The 17,895-nt window shown below is 38.6% G+C and overlaps 1 protein-coding gene across 3 annotated transcripts in view; it reads left to right on the top strand.

The window, feature by feature from the left end:
- The first annotated feature begins 1,038 nt into the window (after window positions 1-1,038).
- Window positions 1,039-17,895, top strand: part of hip1 (huntingtin interacting protein 1) — a 33,357-nt gene continuing 16,500 nt past the window's right edge. For 2 of the 3 annotated variants that reach the window (XM_055166943.1, XM_055166942.1), the window contains exons 1-7: window positions 1,039-1,359; window positions 12,835-12,898; window positions 13,274-13,416; window positions 13,500-13,556; window positions 15,142-15,222; window positions 16,650-16,726; window positions 17,193-17,254. In XM_055166943.1, the coding sequence (XP_055022918.1) occupies window positions 1,243-1,359; window positions 12,835-12,898; window positions 13,274-13,416; window positions 13,500-13,556; window positions 15,142-15,222; window positions 16,650-16,726; window positions 17,193-17,254 (601 nt within the window). In that variant the 5' untranslated portion in view covers window positions 1,039-1,242. Of the gene's footprint in view, window positions 1,360-5,783; window positions 6,203-12,834; window positions 12,899-13,273; window positions 13,417-13,499; window positions 13,557-15,141; window positions 15,223-16,649; window positions 16,727-17,192; window positions 17,255-17,895 lie in introns of those variants that run through there. The other variant, XM_055166944.1, reaches the window with a different exon arrangement.

The following is a 17,895-nucleotide window of genomic DNA, read 5'->3' as shown; positions in this document are numbered from 1 at the left end:
AGGACCACACAACTCACGTGGCGTTAAAGGCCAGAGAGTAAAAGTGGATCTTAAGACGAGATTTAAAACTCTCCAGTATGGTACTTTTTATCTAGCATTTAATCAAAATGTTTTATTGCTCAAAAAAACTTGGCATTCTTATTAGTTCAACAGAAAATAATGTACATTTATGCAATTAGACGGTTTGTTGTTGTTTATTTTCTTCGGTCAATTAACATAATCATTCATCGTATTATAATGATTTAACACAAAAAATTATGCAGTTAATGCATATCACTAAGGTTATTCTATAGACCAAAGGTGATTAAGCTGAAGTTTAAACAGGATACAAAATGGCAGAACTATTTACAGAAAACAACACAAAACTCATCTTTTATGAGTGCAGGAAAGAAAAAGTCCCTAAATCTGAACACAATCCAATATACGTCGATGCATACACACACAGACACATGCGCACACACACTGACCATGTACATGTTAATATTTATACCTATTGGTTTATAAATACACTTAAATATATAAATATAATTGAGGGTTACAATTATTCTGTAAGTTCCATAAGGTAAAATATGATTTATTGTATTTCTCTATATTTCTGGTTTTACATATATATATATATATATATATATATATATATATATATATATATATATATATATATATATATATATATATATATATATATATATATATATATATATATATATATATATATATATAAATAAGTTTAGTTATTCTACTGTGGTGTGATTTGTTTCCGAACAGGCAAGAGTCAGTTACAGTCAGTCAGGATAGGGGGGTAGATGAAAACAAACATTTCCTGAGCACTTAACACTCAAACGCAGGGCAGTTTTTCAAGGATTCTGAACTTTTGAAGTAATTGAGGTTATTAAACACCATTACCGCATGGTCGAAAGTCAGTTTTACATCATGTTTGTTCCCCTTTAAAATGAGCAATGGTCGAAGTTGTATTTATTTTGAAAGAATCTGAGTCGGAAAATGGGTTGTTTCCAGTTCCGCTGCCACTTGACGCTTGCGTTTTGGTTCAGACGGCTCCTGTCATTTAGTGGACAAATGCTTGCACAGGGAACGCGAGAGAAGCAGACAAGTCCATCAAACTATGGACTGTTGCCCGCCATAGCTGCTTAGATCGGCCTGGCAACATTTGTATTGTGTACAGCTTTGTTAACATTTATTATACGTTTTCGGTTCGCCGTATTTTTGGTCACAGTAAACACGACAATGGATCGAGTGAAGAGCTCCATGCAGCAAGTACCCAACGCTATTCCCAAAGTGATCAGACGAACAGGAGGGGCCAACAGTCTGGAACTGGAGAAGGAAAACTTTGAGAGGGGCCAGGTACGTAGAGAACAAATGGCTTCACTGTTAGTCAAATAACACGGCTAATTGCAAACGTGAGTGGGTGATGCTGAGATTTCCTTTGTAATGTAATAATTATAAGCGTGGCGACATGTTCACAAAGAGCCACGTTGTGAAGACGCGCATCCACATGTCTCTTAATTTTAGATACAACATATAATATAAATGCATCTGCCTGCTGTATGAAACTGCAAAAATGTATTTAATTCATTGAGTATATTTCAGTATAGTGAGCGCCCGTCACTGATAAACCCAGTGCAACAAAGGAACTGTAGAAATTTAGGTCAATGGCCTTTTTAGTTGCATATCTGATCTGTTTGGCTCATGTAAATAACCAGACAGGAGCAATGTGGACGTGCCATGTCTAACAGACTTGTGTGTGCTTCAGAATCCATGTTGTTAATGTGAAGAATCATGTCATAAGAAAAATGCCTGGTTGTGGGAATCTACTATATCTACAATACACATAAATAATGAATTTGTAGCTGCACATAGCCACTGTTCTCCCAGACAGTAGGATATGCAGGCATGTAGGCTGTTGTCATGCTCATGTATCCGCCTGCCTCCTACCCTGGTGGTCGCCTCTCCCCTCTACCCAGACCAGGCACATGGGAGGGGAAGAGGAGGGGAAGAGTGGAAGGGGGAAAGTAGGTCAGATGAATTGAAGCAGTCAAACTGTCATGGTAGTGCTACAACATGCCTCTTGCATTTACATCGCCTGCTAAATGTAACAGTCAACACACCGCCCTAACATGCACAGCAGGCAACTCTGGAAGGAAATGCTACAGATTCCTCCCTTTTGGCTGTCCCACGGGAGACAGTAACTGCATGGATTAGAGTTGAGGGGAGGAGCATGTGTGTCGGACGTGTGGTCAGTAGGTCATTGTCCCATAGCAAGATCATAACGATGCTTGTTGTGTGGCAGGTGTAGGGATTTTTTAAAAAGAAGTTTTAAGTTATTGCAATTATTGTATGATTTATTTGATCAGGTTTCAATAGATTTTTATATGGTTTATTATTTTGATTTTCATTTCTCTTGTAGTGTTTCTCAGAGCCATTATTCTAGTGTATTTGTCATATTATGTCTTTTATACATAGTGATGAATGTGCTAGCTGCTTTACCCAGATCAGTGAACAATAATCTTGTCTCATCTATTGTGCTGTAAAGCTGTCTAAATCTGCTGGGTGCCTGGCTTTCGCCTTCTTTACAGAAATCTAACTGTCTCACTCATCCATTTGCTACTCAGTGCTTTTGGCAATAAGACGCTACTAGAACAGGGCCAAGCTCTTCAAGAGTAAATGGACGGTGTTCAGCTATGTTTTCAAATCATATCCTCCTTACACAATAAAGCTGTACAGTATTTCATATATTTAATGTCATGCTGAGTCATGAATCTAAATAATGGACATGTTGCTTGCAAAAAGTATATGCCCAATCAACAAATGATTCCAAATGAAAAAATCCTAGTACTGTTCTTTTACTACTACTACTGCTACTGGGAGTCCTACTACTACTACTACTACTTTTCCAGTATGTTGTTCAGGGAGTGCATAGTGTGTAGAATGCTTTTTTGACTTTGGTAAACAACCAGGGTGTGTTCTAAATCCTCTCTGCAGTGTCCACAGTGGGTTATAAAAAGAATGGGAGGAAGGCAGATAGCACCAACACTACATTTAATGACACATGTTGGCTCATTCTAGCAACATACTCTATAATTTACAATTCAAGGGCATAATCTTTGTGTTCCAACCATAATGGTCCCAACATCACGACATGGTTGGGTTACACTGTTTTCCTAAAAGAGAGAGATGAGTAATGTGTAAATGACATGATGTATTTTTTATAGTATATGGCTTTTTAATCAACTGCCATCACCCAGACAGGAACAGAGCTGACAAAGTCCACCAAGGTGAAGATTAGAAATGTGTCCAGGAATCTCCAGTCCACATCATAAATGCTTGTGGTAGAGACTGGGCCAATACCACATTGTGTTGCATAATTAGACTTCCCCACACTGAGGTTAACCTACGGATACGTATTTAATTCTAGACTAGTAGTATATGTGCAGTAATCAATGGCTTCGGTGCAGTGGGGTGCTGTGGTAGCTATGGAATTCAGGGTAGGAGTGGGAACATAGCTTTCAGGCACAAACGGAAGTGGGAAGTAGACATGTACAGTAGTAGTAGTGTTGTGACAAACCTTGTTTTTTTTTTTTTAATAGTACAACTGTGTTAATTTAAAAATAATAACTTTTCTAAATTGTCTGGAACTGAAAATGAAAGCATTGTAACACCACCATTCTCGTCAACTTTCTGTGAAGTGCAATATAGCACTTTTGCATTTGACATTGGTGTTTTTTTCATGTGTGTAGTTCATTGTATTTAGTCTTGCACGCCTTGCTTAACATCCTGTGATACATAATGCTGGAATGTTACAGAAGGATATCCATGTATTTTGTGTATACACACCAGCATACCATGAGAATGGCGTTAGAAGACTGCACAGCCATCAGGCGGTGGTTTGTGGCCTCATTGTAGAGCCAGGCTAATTGGACTGAGTAGAGCCAGGTCAGTAAGTGGTTCACTGGTGATTTCTTGCTGGTTCAGTTGTTACATACGTCTGTTGACATATTGAGTTGGTATGGACAGTTCTTTACAGTGAGTTTATGGTGTGATTGAGGACCCATTTAATGTTACTACGGCTTTGCAGCAACAAGTTGCAGGGGGGAAAGGTCAACTATGTTTACTGGAGTGATAGCAAAGCAATAGGAACTGTGGCACATTGACTAGTAGTTTCGATATCAAAAAATAAATCACTGTTATTAAATGCCTTTAGTTGCACTTTTAGAACAAAAATGCATCATCAAGATGAAGAATGCAATACATGATGGCCTTTTTACAATTTCAAATGTTTCTTCACAAAATTGCAAGACAGCCTGTGAGATTAAGCATTACACGATAATACTGCCTTGAATATCTTTAAATTAGTCTCCACAATCTTAAAGGTGCATTATGTAACTTTTCTGGTGAGGAGCCTGGCATGTGCTTGTATCCATGGCAATGTTATTGGTTTGTTCTACAGCATGGCATGTAACATATATTGCATTTATTCAATAGAGGTGCACTGTAAAATATGCTATGTGCCTCCTTACTATTTTTTTTAATCTATTTTTTTCTTGCTTTGATACCTAAGCCAAGTTTTGAAAAGCCTCCAGGCTGGTGTGAGTGGGAGGTTGAATGTCCAGCAGAGACAGAGTAGGCCTGGTGTATGTGAGAAATGCTGTACCAGGAAGTGAAGAGCCTCACTGTCAATGAGTTGCCTTTGTGTGAGGACACACTGCTTATGTTGAGCTAGTCTGAAAGTGTAATTAGTAGCATATTATTGATTCTTGTTGAACGTTTCAACCTTTTAGACTGTAATATGCCTTAAACGTGTACTACAAAAAATAAAACCTTATAAATATACTGAGTTATGATAAATTAGGAGTATAAACAATATGTAAAATAGTGTATGGTTTGGGGAAGTAAGCATTAATTTTCAATGCAAAACCCTGCAGCCAGCTACCATGCCTGATATTATAATACTACTATTACTTCTGCTTAAAGTGCTTATAATCCACTACAACAACTTCAAGTACTACAAATGCCATTAATGCACAACTAATAGTATGGTTACTATAATATTATAGCAGTATATTGACTACTGCTTAAATCTATTACTGTATTATTACTAGGCATACTACATTTACACCACTAACCACTTTTTACGACACTTGAATTAAGGGACACATATCAGGGAAGGTGATCTTTACTATTGAGATAAAGATACTCTCTTTTGTATCTCTTGTGGACAGTGAAAAGCCAAGCATTAATGCACTGTGTTCAATATTCCATACTTTATAACGTTGCATAATAAGCATGGGATAGGCCACACCTTAATCTTAAAATACTAGGCCTGCCAAAAATGACCAAAAAAAAGTATTATTTTTAACCAGACGGGGGCGGCAGTTACCTATGTGCACTTGCTTTGGTGGTGGCGGAGTTGCTCCTCTAACTTTTCTTTGGTGGTTTGATTAAAAGCATGTAAGTCCTGCGGCGCACGTCATTACGCACGATATTCTTTCTATGCTGCATTCTTGACATGGTTCCAATAACTAATTCATTTCTCACACCTCCATCTCATAGTCCCTATTACATTGGTTATTCTGCAGGGAACAACCAGTATGGTTTAATATATTGGTCCATTGCTTTCTTATTCCTGCAGCCCTACTAATCCTTCTTATAAGATACACCCATTTTCTCTCTGGAGACCCTGCAGAGGTCCCCGTGCCACAGCTTGACCACCACCGGTCTTCAAGCCGTCCCACTCCGCTGGCTCTGAGCTGCTATTGTCTCTGGCAGAGCGGGTAATTTGCAGAATAAAGGTGGCTCACTAGTGTCTTGCTCTTTGACGTTATGTGGGCTGAGACGTGCGCGGGGTGGCTTTAACGCGAGGCGGTCCTCCTGAATGTGGGACTATTCCCAGCAGAAGTGCCCGTGTTTATCGCCCCACTCCTCGGCTTGGATGCTGGAAGCGTACACCGATATAAGCGCTAGTGGCTCGGGTAGAGGGGCGCGGAGAGGAGGAAGGAAAGAAGGCAGAAAGATAGGGGGCATTTTAATACCAAAACGGGACACATGTTGAGCTAACGGCCCAGTCCACCTCCCCCTTCTCCTCCCAAATGCATTCGTTGCCTCACTCGCCTTCCCGTTACTAATTAGTCCACGGATCTCCGCCTTACGAGCCATATCAAGGACTACAACTATGGATCTCAGTAAAATCGTAAGTTTTCCTGTCGCTCCATTTCCTTTTCTCAACTACTCACACTATCACACACGGGGCGGCTTTGCATGTTTTGGAGGTGGGGGTGGTGTCCATAGAAAGTCCTGTTGCGCACGGGGCTGCTGTTTGCGCCAATTCGTTCAAGTTGTGCTCACGGCAAGACGAGACAAGACAGAGCGAAACGTGGCCGTGGGAAGTTCGTGTATGTTTTTTGTTTTTGTTCTGGAGAGAAGGCATGAGAGAATGAGCGTGCGGGTATTTTTTGCAAACTGGGGCGCAGGGACCTTGAAAGTGGCTTCTCTGGGTTGGGTGCCACTGAGAACCTTGCCAAAACATAGTTCTAAGTTATTTCAGTAAAATTTATAAGTAGGCCAAACTCCTACTGCTTGTTTCTTAAAGCTTCCTTTTTACACTTGACTTAGTTACATGTAGCCTACAGGTATCCTACTAGTGAGGAAACCATGACACTGGAAACAAAAATGTGACTTGCATTATATCAAACAGTTTGCTATAACTCTTTCTAAGCTCATCTTCTTATGTCCGTAACCCATATAGCTTTGCGCTTGGCATCCAAATGTAGTTCTAAAAAAGATGGGATAGATTTAGAGTCTGCCTTTCTTTTAGCATTGAATGATGGTACAGACATGCACAGACTGCCTAAGTACATGGCCAGTAGCAGGTGCACACTGACCAGAGCAACAAGACTGGCCTTTCAGAGCCAATGTGGATGGATGGGTGTGCTTCGAGCCCCCTGTCTCCATGCACAGATGTGGGGGAGGACACGCAGGAAGATGGGTGATTGCCCACTCCAGAAGAAAATGTATAGATGTTCTGAACCCAGACAGTGGTAGAACAGCAGGGCACACATCCAAAATGGAAAAAAACTGAAAATCAATATAAGCCGCCTACTTGTAGCTGGACAGGACACAATGGATAGAAATGTTGTAATTCATTCATACACTGTAAAAAATGCTGTAATGTGGTAACTTACTGGCGTTTGGATGCTGGTAAGTTAGTATAGTTTAGTGATACTGTAGACCAAGTTTACAGTAAGAGTGTTCACTTAGTACAACTAAACTAACACAGGTAGTAGTGGCTTAAATATTGTAGGTATATAGGAAATATTTATGTAGATTATTCTTTTACTCTGTACTGGATAGATGCCAGAGCCCATTCATTCCCACACCTTAACCTGAGTCACCCTAACATACAGTAAGGCCCTATGTTCTGTCAGCTGTTTGTTTTACTTGGAAGTTGTCGTTGTCAGCCCTGAGGCCAATTTGGCTTGTGCACATATGAGATTATTTTTCATTCCGTGGCTTTAACACAATATGTCTGATATCAGTGAAAGGTCTTTTCGGAGTGCTTAAAGCTGTGTTTACCTAAAATTATTAGCAACATCCTGGAAGTGTTGAAATCCCTTTTTTCCATTCTGAGTATGTGTGTTATTAAATGAGTTCATCTACCCTAATTGTTTATTTCTTTAACACCTCCAGCAGTTCAGTTGAGACACTGTAGTTAGAGAAAAATGAAGGAAAACATGCTTCAATCCTCTTTGGCATTCTTTGTATTGTGCAACATATCAGTGATTGTTTGCCAGTGATTGTTTTCCTGAAATCTTGTTCTCTTAAAAGTTTGTCTGTATATCTTAGAAAGAAGCTAACATTATTTCAGTGTCTTATCAAAAATGTAATGTACAACTTTAAGAAAACAGGACATTGCTGGGCCAGTTGGAAAAAAGATCGTAAAGGCAACCTGTGACTTTACACTGTAGCAAGTAAGCTGTAATGAACACAAAAACACCTGGATAATGTGTTGATGAGACTGTTGTGTTTTTGATGGAATATCACCGAAACATTGGCGTGGTTAGTTTATAGTGTTGTCATGATATTAAGAAATCCAAACTGTGGGAAAGTTTTGTCTCATTTGCACCAATATATCAGTTCTAAGCACTTTAGGAAATGTCCAAATTGGCCTCTTCAGATGTTCATGGGTTCATAGTCTTGGCTGAGCAGGGAGGGAAAACAACACTTTTGTTATAGCTGAGAGCTGCATTGAACAGAAATGCACTGAATCACAACACAACATTCTCTCTTGATTGGGTGATTGTCACAGGGTCATGTCTCAATTTGATTTTCTTATTGTACTGCCGTCCACCCCTGAGTCACGAACAGTCACAAACCCAGAGAAATAGGAACATTTGCCACTAAAGTCAAACATCACCTATCACTGCTTGATAGTAAGAAGACTATTTATGATGACCCTGGAACAGAAAATCTTCTGTCACTGATAAAAGTGGGAAAATATTATATCAAAATGTTAGTCTCAGAGAAGACAAAACACAATAGGTCAGGGCAATATGCCCTAAAATCTTTATGACAATATAAAAGAGAACATTTGTAATAACTACCGGTATATAACTGACAATATGCCTGAGGCTGCTTATCTGTTTTTCATTTTTTCTTACTTGTTTCAGGGCAGGCTATTTAAATTATAGTTATTATGAATTCTGCTTCCACTCCTCACACCTTGTCTTACTCATTATTATAGTGTGTAATATTGTGTATATACAAACAAAACAATCAAAAGCTGCAAAAACTATATTAATGTCATTTTCACATTTTGAGGATTAACTGAGACATTTACAGACACACTTCAGTACACTTGTGATCTTTTGTAATCTCAAAATTCAGATAATCGTTGTCAAAATCACCACCCTTAGTCAGTGAGATTAGTATATATTTGTGTTATCTTACCACCACCCAGCCTAAATGTTGTATTAATGATAGTGGCTTGGTTTCCTCTGGCTTTATGTCAGGTTCTCACATTGTTTTAAGAGCACAGAGGTCTCTTTATCTTCTGTGTTCATGACATCACCAGGCTGCAGGATTTGGGCTGAGAGAAGTTCACACCAGGCTGAGATGACTCGTCTTATTAGAAGAAGCTGGAAGTGCCATGTGGGTGGAGACTTGAGAGTTTAATTACACCTGTGCCCATCCCTCAACATATGTGCATGTGTGTGGGTGTGTGTATGTGTGTGTGTCTGCCTGGTAGATCTTTAACCAGCTGTTGCCCGGTAGTCCTCTGCTACACCATCACTGGCACCGTGCTCAGAGCTTACGGCTTTCTATCGTTCAGATCTGTTTGCATGCTTTTTAATGGGCTCTTAAGAGACATGAGGATCCCATTGGGTTCATCACTCAGAGCTTTGAGAGAAGCAGAGAAGTCCATTTCGAAATAATCAAGTAGTTTATGTGAATGACAAGTAGGGCTGAAACTAAGGACTATTTTACTAATCATTTGATGTGATTTTGATTTGATTGTTTGTTAAAGGGCTGTGAAATTTGCACATTTTGAACAGATGGTCATTTTCCAACATTTTCTATCCACAATTTTCTGTTAATTATTTGTTTCACCCACTCAGTATGCTTAAAGGGCCCATATTACTAATTTTCTCATCTACGTTATAATGTAGTTTCCTCATCACAAACATATGGAGTTGTATTTTGTTTCATTCACACATGTTTAACACACATGCTGCATATTTAGGCTGAGTACTTCTCTCAAACAGTAAACAGTATGTTCCACCTTGTGATGTCATGTGGTAATACAGGAAGTGCTCCACTAAGTTTTTAAACTCCATATACCTTCAGTAAAATAATTCAGATAATTTCATCCCTGTAATTGCCAATTTCTACTGAACTGTAAAACGGAGCTGGTAACTTGAAAATTACCGCTTCATGATGTCACAAGGTGGAACAGAGCATTTTGAGTTTTGGAGATGTGGAGCGACTAATAATAAAGGATTACTCGAAAATGTGTGAGTGAAACAAAACACCACACTGGGTATATTTTTGAGGATGTAACAACATTCTAACATGGCTAAGTCAATTTGGCATAACATAGGACCCTTAATTCAAAACTACTTCATTATTTATGTAAAATATGAAAGGTAGAATGATTGCAAAAAACACCACAGTGTCCCTTTTCCGCTCCTAATATGGAAAACTGACTGTAAAAGTGCAATCTCTCCTGCTACTTTCCTCTACTGGTGGAGGTGTGGAGTGACTGCTGAATGGGAGCGGATGTCCTTGTCCCATGTTATACGTAAAATAGCACTCAAACAAGCAACACTGCAGGCTCTGTGTAGAGGGACCTTTTGAAATGGGTGGAGCATGTCATGATTCGATTCAATAATCTTTCCGTCTATTAGCTAAATGTTAGCAGCCTGTGCCATTTAACACAAACTATGCTTACGTCATGTGAAAAACCAATGTGGGACTACTTGTACTAGACAGGCGGCTGATTCTTGTGATTATTTTGGGTTTGGAATGGTTGTTATTGTACATGGGGTATAATTGGCGCACATTATTCACATTATTGTTTACTACATTAATGTTGTCAGTCAAACTCTTTCAGCAGGCATTAAACTTAATAACATTTACTTGTAGCTTTCAGTTAGTAATAGTTGGGTATCACTCCACAGTAAACTTTAAAGAGCAACAGTGGTCTGCTCAGGACAAGATCTTGTGCTGCAAGATCTCACAAGATCTCGCAAGATCTCGCAAGATGAAAATGGATTACTCATCTTATAAACTCAGGGTGGAAGTTTTCATTCAGTTTCAAGTTCAGTTGCATCTTTTTTATTCCAAGACACCTGGAAGAAGCTGGCAAGAAACCTGAGTGGGTCCAAAAGGGCCCTGTGGCGGACGGTGTAGGCGCTGTCTGGGTTGGCTGAGCACAGATTTAGCAGAGGGAGGGGGAATGGAGCTGGGTAGCAGGAAATGGGCAGTGCAGGGTGTGCCAAGACAGGAAGCCCTCACTGAGCCCCTGTCACCCTCCTCTGTGTGTCTCTCCATCCACAGTGCACGTCAGTAACCACACCTCAACACTTTGACTGCTCTCACCACATTCTCTGTGTAGGTCACATGTTTTATATTGAACATTTTGGTCCCCATGTTTAATACATTGAATATAACCATAAAATATTCAAGTCAGACTTTGACTGAGCACGTAGGACATTAACAGGATCTAACAGTATTTAAATAATCAATAGAGATGATATTTCCTCCCATACAGAAATCAATATAAAAACAATAACCCTTATGTTTCCTTTGGAGCTTGTATGACATCATTTGATAGATCTCTTGTGTGACCAAAACTATATTTTTCTGTGCATTCTAGCTATATTACAAATCTGACATTGAAGGGGTCACTTGTGAAATGTGGCCACAGAGGGGGATGAGGAAGTGAGCCAGTGAGTATAGGCTGTTGGATTTCACATGCAGAAGACACTTCCTCTCTGTGTAACTTGCACTGTTTTTTTAGCCAAGAACAGAGACTCTTTGGCACTACCTTACAGGGGGCAGTAACTATTTAGGAGATCACACAGCATTGCTTTAAAAAGCTCCATGCTTACTAAAAACTAAGAAAAATTGAATGTTGGTAAATGTCATCCACTTTTTGTAACCCCATTGTTCTGTGTGTAATTAACCTCATTTTGTACCATCCTGCATGGCCACTTTATGTGTAGGTTATGGCAACAAGCCTCTAGAGCCAATGCCAATGAAGTTTTAAAAATGAAAATGTAGTATTTTATACTCTGAGAAAACATTTTATTTTCATCTATGCTATCTATATCTAGACTGTTTTGTATCTTGTACTGTTTGCATTATATCATTGGTGATTTACTTCCTCAGAAAGTGCTACAGTGAGACAGACCTATCATTAGCCTCAAGTACTCAAGTGTTTTTTTCCTGTAAGGCTTTGAGTGAGTGACAGCTGGATCACAGTGAAGTGTGGATTTTCAAATGAAGCCGATGCCTTTGTTTACCTTTTAAAGGCTATAAAAATACCGTTTATGTTTTTAATAACAGCTTTATACTCATTATGCTTCTCATTTTATATAAGCACAACAAGGACTTGGGATTGGGGATCTTTGGATGGAGCTGGGCAGTTCATCTTTGAACTGAGCCTCAGAAGAACGTTTACTTATCTGAACTGCTACTGTTTGTAGCTTAATTTTTCAGAAGCTGTCACCAAACTATCTGCTGTGAATCAACCCTAGTGACAGCAAAAATCTTAGCTGTAAATTAAATGCTTGTCATTGCAACAGGAATGAACACAGCGCTTTTGGTACAGCAGCCTTAGCTTGATAACATCAATCTTATGTGTAACTGAACAGTGTCAGCTGGAATACATGGTTCTGGACTAATCTATTCTGTGTATTATTTGTGAAACAAATGGTTCTGGACTAACTTGTGCTTTATCCAGTCTTGCAATGATTAAATGTGTTTTAAACCTGGGTCTTATTTCAAATCTATACGACATTTTAGTTGTATTCAGCAGATCATGTTCTCTGCTTTAACCGTGTCTGAGTATAGCTTTTTGAAAGGCAAGAGGTGCTTAGGCTTTTCGGAACTGCTGCCTTGAATACCAACTCTGCCGAAAATAGGTCAATCACCATTCTCTTAAAATCTCCACTGCTTCTTATTTCCCAGGTGAAGAAGACAAAAACAGCACTATTTTCTAAAAGTAAAGATGTAAATCAGTCAAAGAATTACTCCTGCCATTGTTGACTGAATATTATTTTACTATTGTCTCATTTGAGTTATTGTTTCTTTCTCTTTCAGGCGGTCAGCATCAATAAGGCCATCAACACACAGGAAGTCGCCGTCAAAGAGAAACATGCCCGGAATATCCTTTTTATTATTTGCCTATTTCTGAACTCAGAGTTCCTCCATCACTATGTGCTACTTGATTGCAGAACATTACATTTGCTATAAACCTTTCATGTTAAGTTTATGCTGCAGAGATCATTCATGATTTAAGAAGGTGGAGTACTCTAACTCTGGCAGCATTTAGCCTGGGACACTTGGCACAGACTGTTTCAAATAAACAAAATATTCAATTACATATTTTTAAAACTAATGTATTATGAAGGATTGGTGATTATTAAATCTTAAATACTTACTGGCTGAGTTTGTTTTTCTTGTTTTTCTTGCACAATATACTTATAGGCCAAAATATTGTGTAATTATATGGTGTAATGTCCATCCTTGACCCTTTCACCTTGTATTTTGGGAACCCATCATGAGAAAGGAGCCCACACTTTTTGGGCAGCTGTCAACAGACTTCCTCTTTCTAGCAATGCAGTTCTCTGCTGGAAGTTCTGTCATGTTTTTCACAAGTTATTACGAGACGGCCATCCAAATGTGAGAACACAAAATCAAGTCAGAATCATTTACATATTACAGACTATGTTTCAGCTTTTCTTTCTGTTTTATCTCACATGTAGGTGATTAAAGACTCGATGCGAAACAAGGCGGATCTAACAGATATGAGCAGGATGTGGGTAAGGGAGCAATTGTCAACTCTCACACATTCAAGAGCACTATTAATAAACATATTAAATTTTTTATTTTTTTTATTTAAAGCATTCATACATTTAAACATTTTTTACATGCAAGCTTATAGGTCCAAAACTATAATAACAAGACATACTGTACTAATTCAGATGACAACACAGAAGACATAACGGGACAAGACAAGAAAAAAAAACTAAATAAATAAAATAAGAGCATATTGACTATTAACTGATCAACATAATTATTAAAGGGGCTGTACCAGGTTACTTTCTTGTAATAAAGAAAACATTTGGTTTGTTCAGTGACCAAGTTCAGACTTATTGTAAAAGCAGCTCTTCAGGTCAAAATGAGACCAATGTGTGCTGCCTGCATAGAATAAACACTTCAGTCGTCTGCAAACTATGAAGTAGCTCACTGTTGGCATCCTAGTAGTAGTTAGAAGTGGCACTTTGGCAAAACTCCACTCATGCCTGTGAAAGCTGTGAGCTTATAAACTCATCACAGTGAATAATTAGGATGCTAGTAATTCATTCAAACTAGGAATAAGTGTGGACCGATACAAATGTACTATTTCAAGAAAGTAAAAATCAGATGCAGCTCTTTTCAAAGTGTGCATCCAAACATTACATCCCGAGGAAGTTGTCTAAACTGAGGTGATGCAGTGGTTCAGGAATTATATGACGATACCTGCTGAAGTACGTAATTGCCCATTTCTACAGTGCGTCAGGTTTGAAATGAGGGCAAGACGGATAATTTGGTCAGTGTTGCAAAATTTTTGGGCTAAAGAAAAAAAAAAAAACATTGTCTGAAGTTTCTTAGCGTAACACTGATGAAACCCATGCAATTTGTTGTGTCATTCTTCACTTAGGCAAGAGTGACCTGGGTGTAGGCCTCAACATTCCTGGTAATACTTATGATCTCAGCAAAAACTTATAAAAACTGCCAACATAAGTCATGAGGATGCAGGAAGTGACCAGTGTTATGACCTATATTTCCTGTTATATCATGGCCACCAACGCTCGCACTGCATAGGGATGATGAAAATTAAAAGCAAATGGCAACATAATGACAAATATTCCAACATTTAAGTGTATGGACAGTGGAGACTCTGAAACTGCTAAGGAGCATTCCCTGCCCCACTATTCAAATACATGATTGTGTTTTGTGAATTAATGAATCCAAATTACATTTATTATAATGAATTTGAATGATTTTAATATCAAAACCAAATCCAAAATGTTGATGGCCAAATCGTACATGTGTTTTGTACTAAATGTGAGCACTGAAGATTAAGTTATCAGAAAGTACAGGTTGTAAATCGCATTGTTTAACATTTACTTCTTATATTTACCTCTTATGCTGGATCTGCACATTTTAGGAGGAGGTGAGACAATGTACTGACTATAAATTGACCAGATGCTGCCTTTAGTTAGTATGTGGTGTGGATGTAGTTTCCAAACTTGTCTTCAATGTATTACTGACTTTACCAAAAGCTTATGCAGGAGTTGTTACACTTCCTCTTGTCCTATTTTTTTTAATTTTTTTTTATTTTCTTGTCTTGTCTCTCTGCAGGGTCACCTGAGTGAAGGCTATGGCAAGCTGTGCAGCATCTACCTCAAACTGCTCATCACCAAAATGGAGTTCCACATCAAAGTGAGTGAGGCTGGCCCATAAAAAGCCCACACCAGTCCCCCTCCACTCATTATCTTTGTCTCTGAGTCTCTTTTTAGTGCCTGCATGTCTCTGCTGGGTATTCTCTTCATAGAAAACTCAGCCTTTTACACTAATGGCCTCTCAGTAATGTGTAATGTAGCCTATTTATGAGACTAGAGGGGGGACAAGATGATGTTATCACAGAGGAGTTGATGGGCTAACTATATCAAGTGAAAGCTTGCCTAGGAGGTGGATGTCTTAAAAACAGTGTGATAAGTAATCTTAATATGGTAGGATGGCCTGTTTTGTTTTGCACTCATAAAACAGTGGTCAGTTGATTTTGGATACGGTAACATAATTTTAAGTAGGAGCAAAAAAAAAATGACGATTTTGTAGAGCCAGGATCATGATTCAAACTTGAAGCAGCTAGTATCTTCATATAAGAACCTGTCACTCAATCAGAGCATAACAAAGCCCTGACTAATAGGAAATGTGGGTGGGGAAATAGGTCTGTGTTTGAGCATAGAGATGCATTAAACAGAAATTATCTAAATGATAATATGATATGTCCAAAATAAGCATATTACTGCGTATCAAATTACAAAACAACGGTCTATAGGTCAAAAACATTGAATACAGATTTGGGACAGACAAAAATACATGATTTGGGTTTAATCACTTATCGAATCGATCAGATTCAACATTTGTGAATTCCCTTTTTGGATATTTCATGACAAAATATAATATTATCAATAGAGAAAACTGTCTTTTGACCCCCATCTGGGAGTAGGGGAGTTGATAAAGGGGGACAAAGGGGTCCCAGGCTCCAGGATCTTAAGGGCCCAGATTTGGAACCACTCCCTATGACATAATATTAGAGTGGGGGCCCATGTGAGGGTTTGTGCCCAGGCCCCCGTATTTCTGTGGACGGGCCTGTCTGGGAGCATGACATCATCCCTCTTGTAGAATCCGAAAACCAGCAATGGTCACAGGGATCAGAACATAATGAAACTTTTATCATATCACCCCAATTTAATTCTAAGCAATAAAAAGACATTCTTCTGTTTGGATTTCTGGTTCTTTCTGGTTTAGAACTGGCGCTTATTTAATCATTGTTATATTGCCTTTATCCACTGGAGAAGTAAAATATTGTCATGCATCGAAAAATTAAAGGACAGACATGATCATAATCTAGATCTTATTACAATCCATGTTCATTTTCTAACACCTGCTAATCCAATACTGCTTCTTAAAGGTCAGTTAATCATCCCTACCCTTGTTTAAACACAGTGTGATATTAACTATAATCCAGTGCCGTCTGAGACTTAATGTCGACTGTAGTGATATCCTGCCTGTCAATAGTGTGGAGCTTTCACCTCTGATAAGCATCGTGCCGTCTGAATCATGTCTGCCATCTTTCCTTTCAGAATCCCCGTTTCCCTGGCAACCTGCAGATGTCAAACCGACAGCTGGAAGAGGCCGGAGAGAACGACGTGAACAATTTGTGAGTGTGAGATATTGTTGAGTAGAGAATGGTCATCTGGGTTGATTATTGATTGAAAAACTGTTTTGTATCTAAATCAACATTTGCAAACCTCCTGGATATGATATGGCAATAAAACAAGGATATTAACCTGGATAAGACGGCTTTAGATCTATAATCCTTAGTAACATTTTTGATTAAAAGTGTTGTAAGTAGTGGTGAGAGTAATGTAAAGTTTGTGTTTATATCTATATATGAAACAAAAGGCATTTATTGCATCTATAGGCTGATGATATTGACATGAAGACATTAAAATTATTCTGTAAATTCCGTAGAAAAATTATAAATATAAAGAAATATCTAGATTTTTTGTAATATTTATTTAGTTTATATATATGTAAATCTCTTTGTCTGTCACCAAATAGCTTTTACATTTTACATTTATGAACAAAACGTAAAGAAACTAAATTATTTGTTTCTCTTCCAGCTTCCAGTTGACCGTAGAGATGTTTGACTATTTGGAGTGCGAGCTCAACCTTTTTCTCGGTGGTAAGTTGCATTATTTTCTAACATGAGAACACATATTGTTAGACACTCAAATGCACGTACATAAATATAGTTATGCTAGAGCAGACAGGAAGATGTGTGCGGGTTTAGACAGGCACAATGGTTTCAGAATTTTAGATGCACCAGTGCTATAGTAATGCCACCCCCCCTTGTGTATACTGTGTGTGTGTGTGTTTGTGTGTGGGTGTGTGGTGGTGGGAGCTGCTGTGTTAATGGTCACAAACCTAACCCTATTGTCTGGGTGACTCATCCTCCATTAATGTCTTTTAAATTATGGACATGACTAAAAATAGCAGGTAGAATGTGACCAGGAGAATAAGAAAATATTGAAAACACTGGAGACCTGGTGCCAATGCCACTGAATTGTGTTTTGCCCCTTTATATTTAATTACAGTAATTTTAATAATTGAATAACCTTTGTTTGACTTCTTCCTTCCACTTTTGTTACTGCAAGTCATGTCAAGTCAAGCCCGTAGTGGCCATGATGTCATTCTGGGTTATAGACTCCAAGCTGAGCTGTGTGTATGATGTATTTGTGTATGTTTGTGTTTTTAGCTGGGCAGGAAACCACACCTTTGGGTTTTTGAGCATGTCTGACTATGAGGCTGGTTCATACAGGGGCA

The sequence above is a fragment of the Boleophthalmus pectinirostris genome, unplaced genomic scaffold, assembly GCF_026225935.1.
Source record: "Boleophthalmus pectinirostris isolate CB_2022bp ecotype Guang Dong unplaced genomic scaffold, ASM2622593v1 HiC_scaffold_9, whole genome shotgun sequence".
Lineage (NCBI taxonomy): Eukaryota > Metazoa > Chordata > Actinopteri > Gobiiformes > Gobiidae > Boleophthalmus > Boleophthalmus pectinirostris.
The sequence above is the reverse complement of the archived record's forward strand: the minus strand, read 5'-3'. Positions and strand labels throughout refer to the sequence as shown.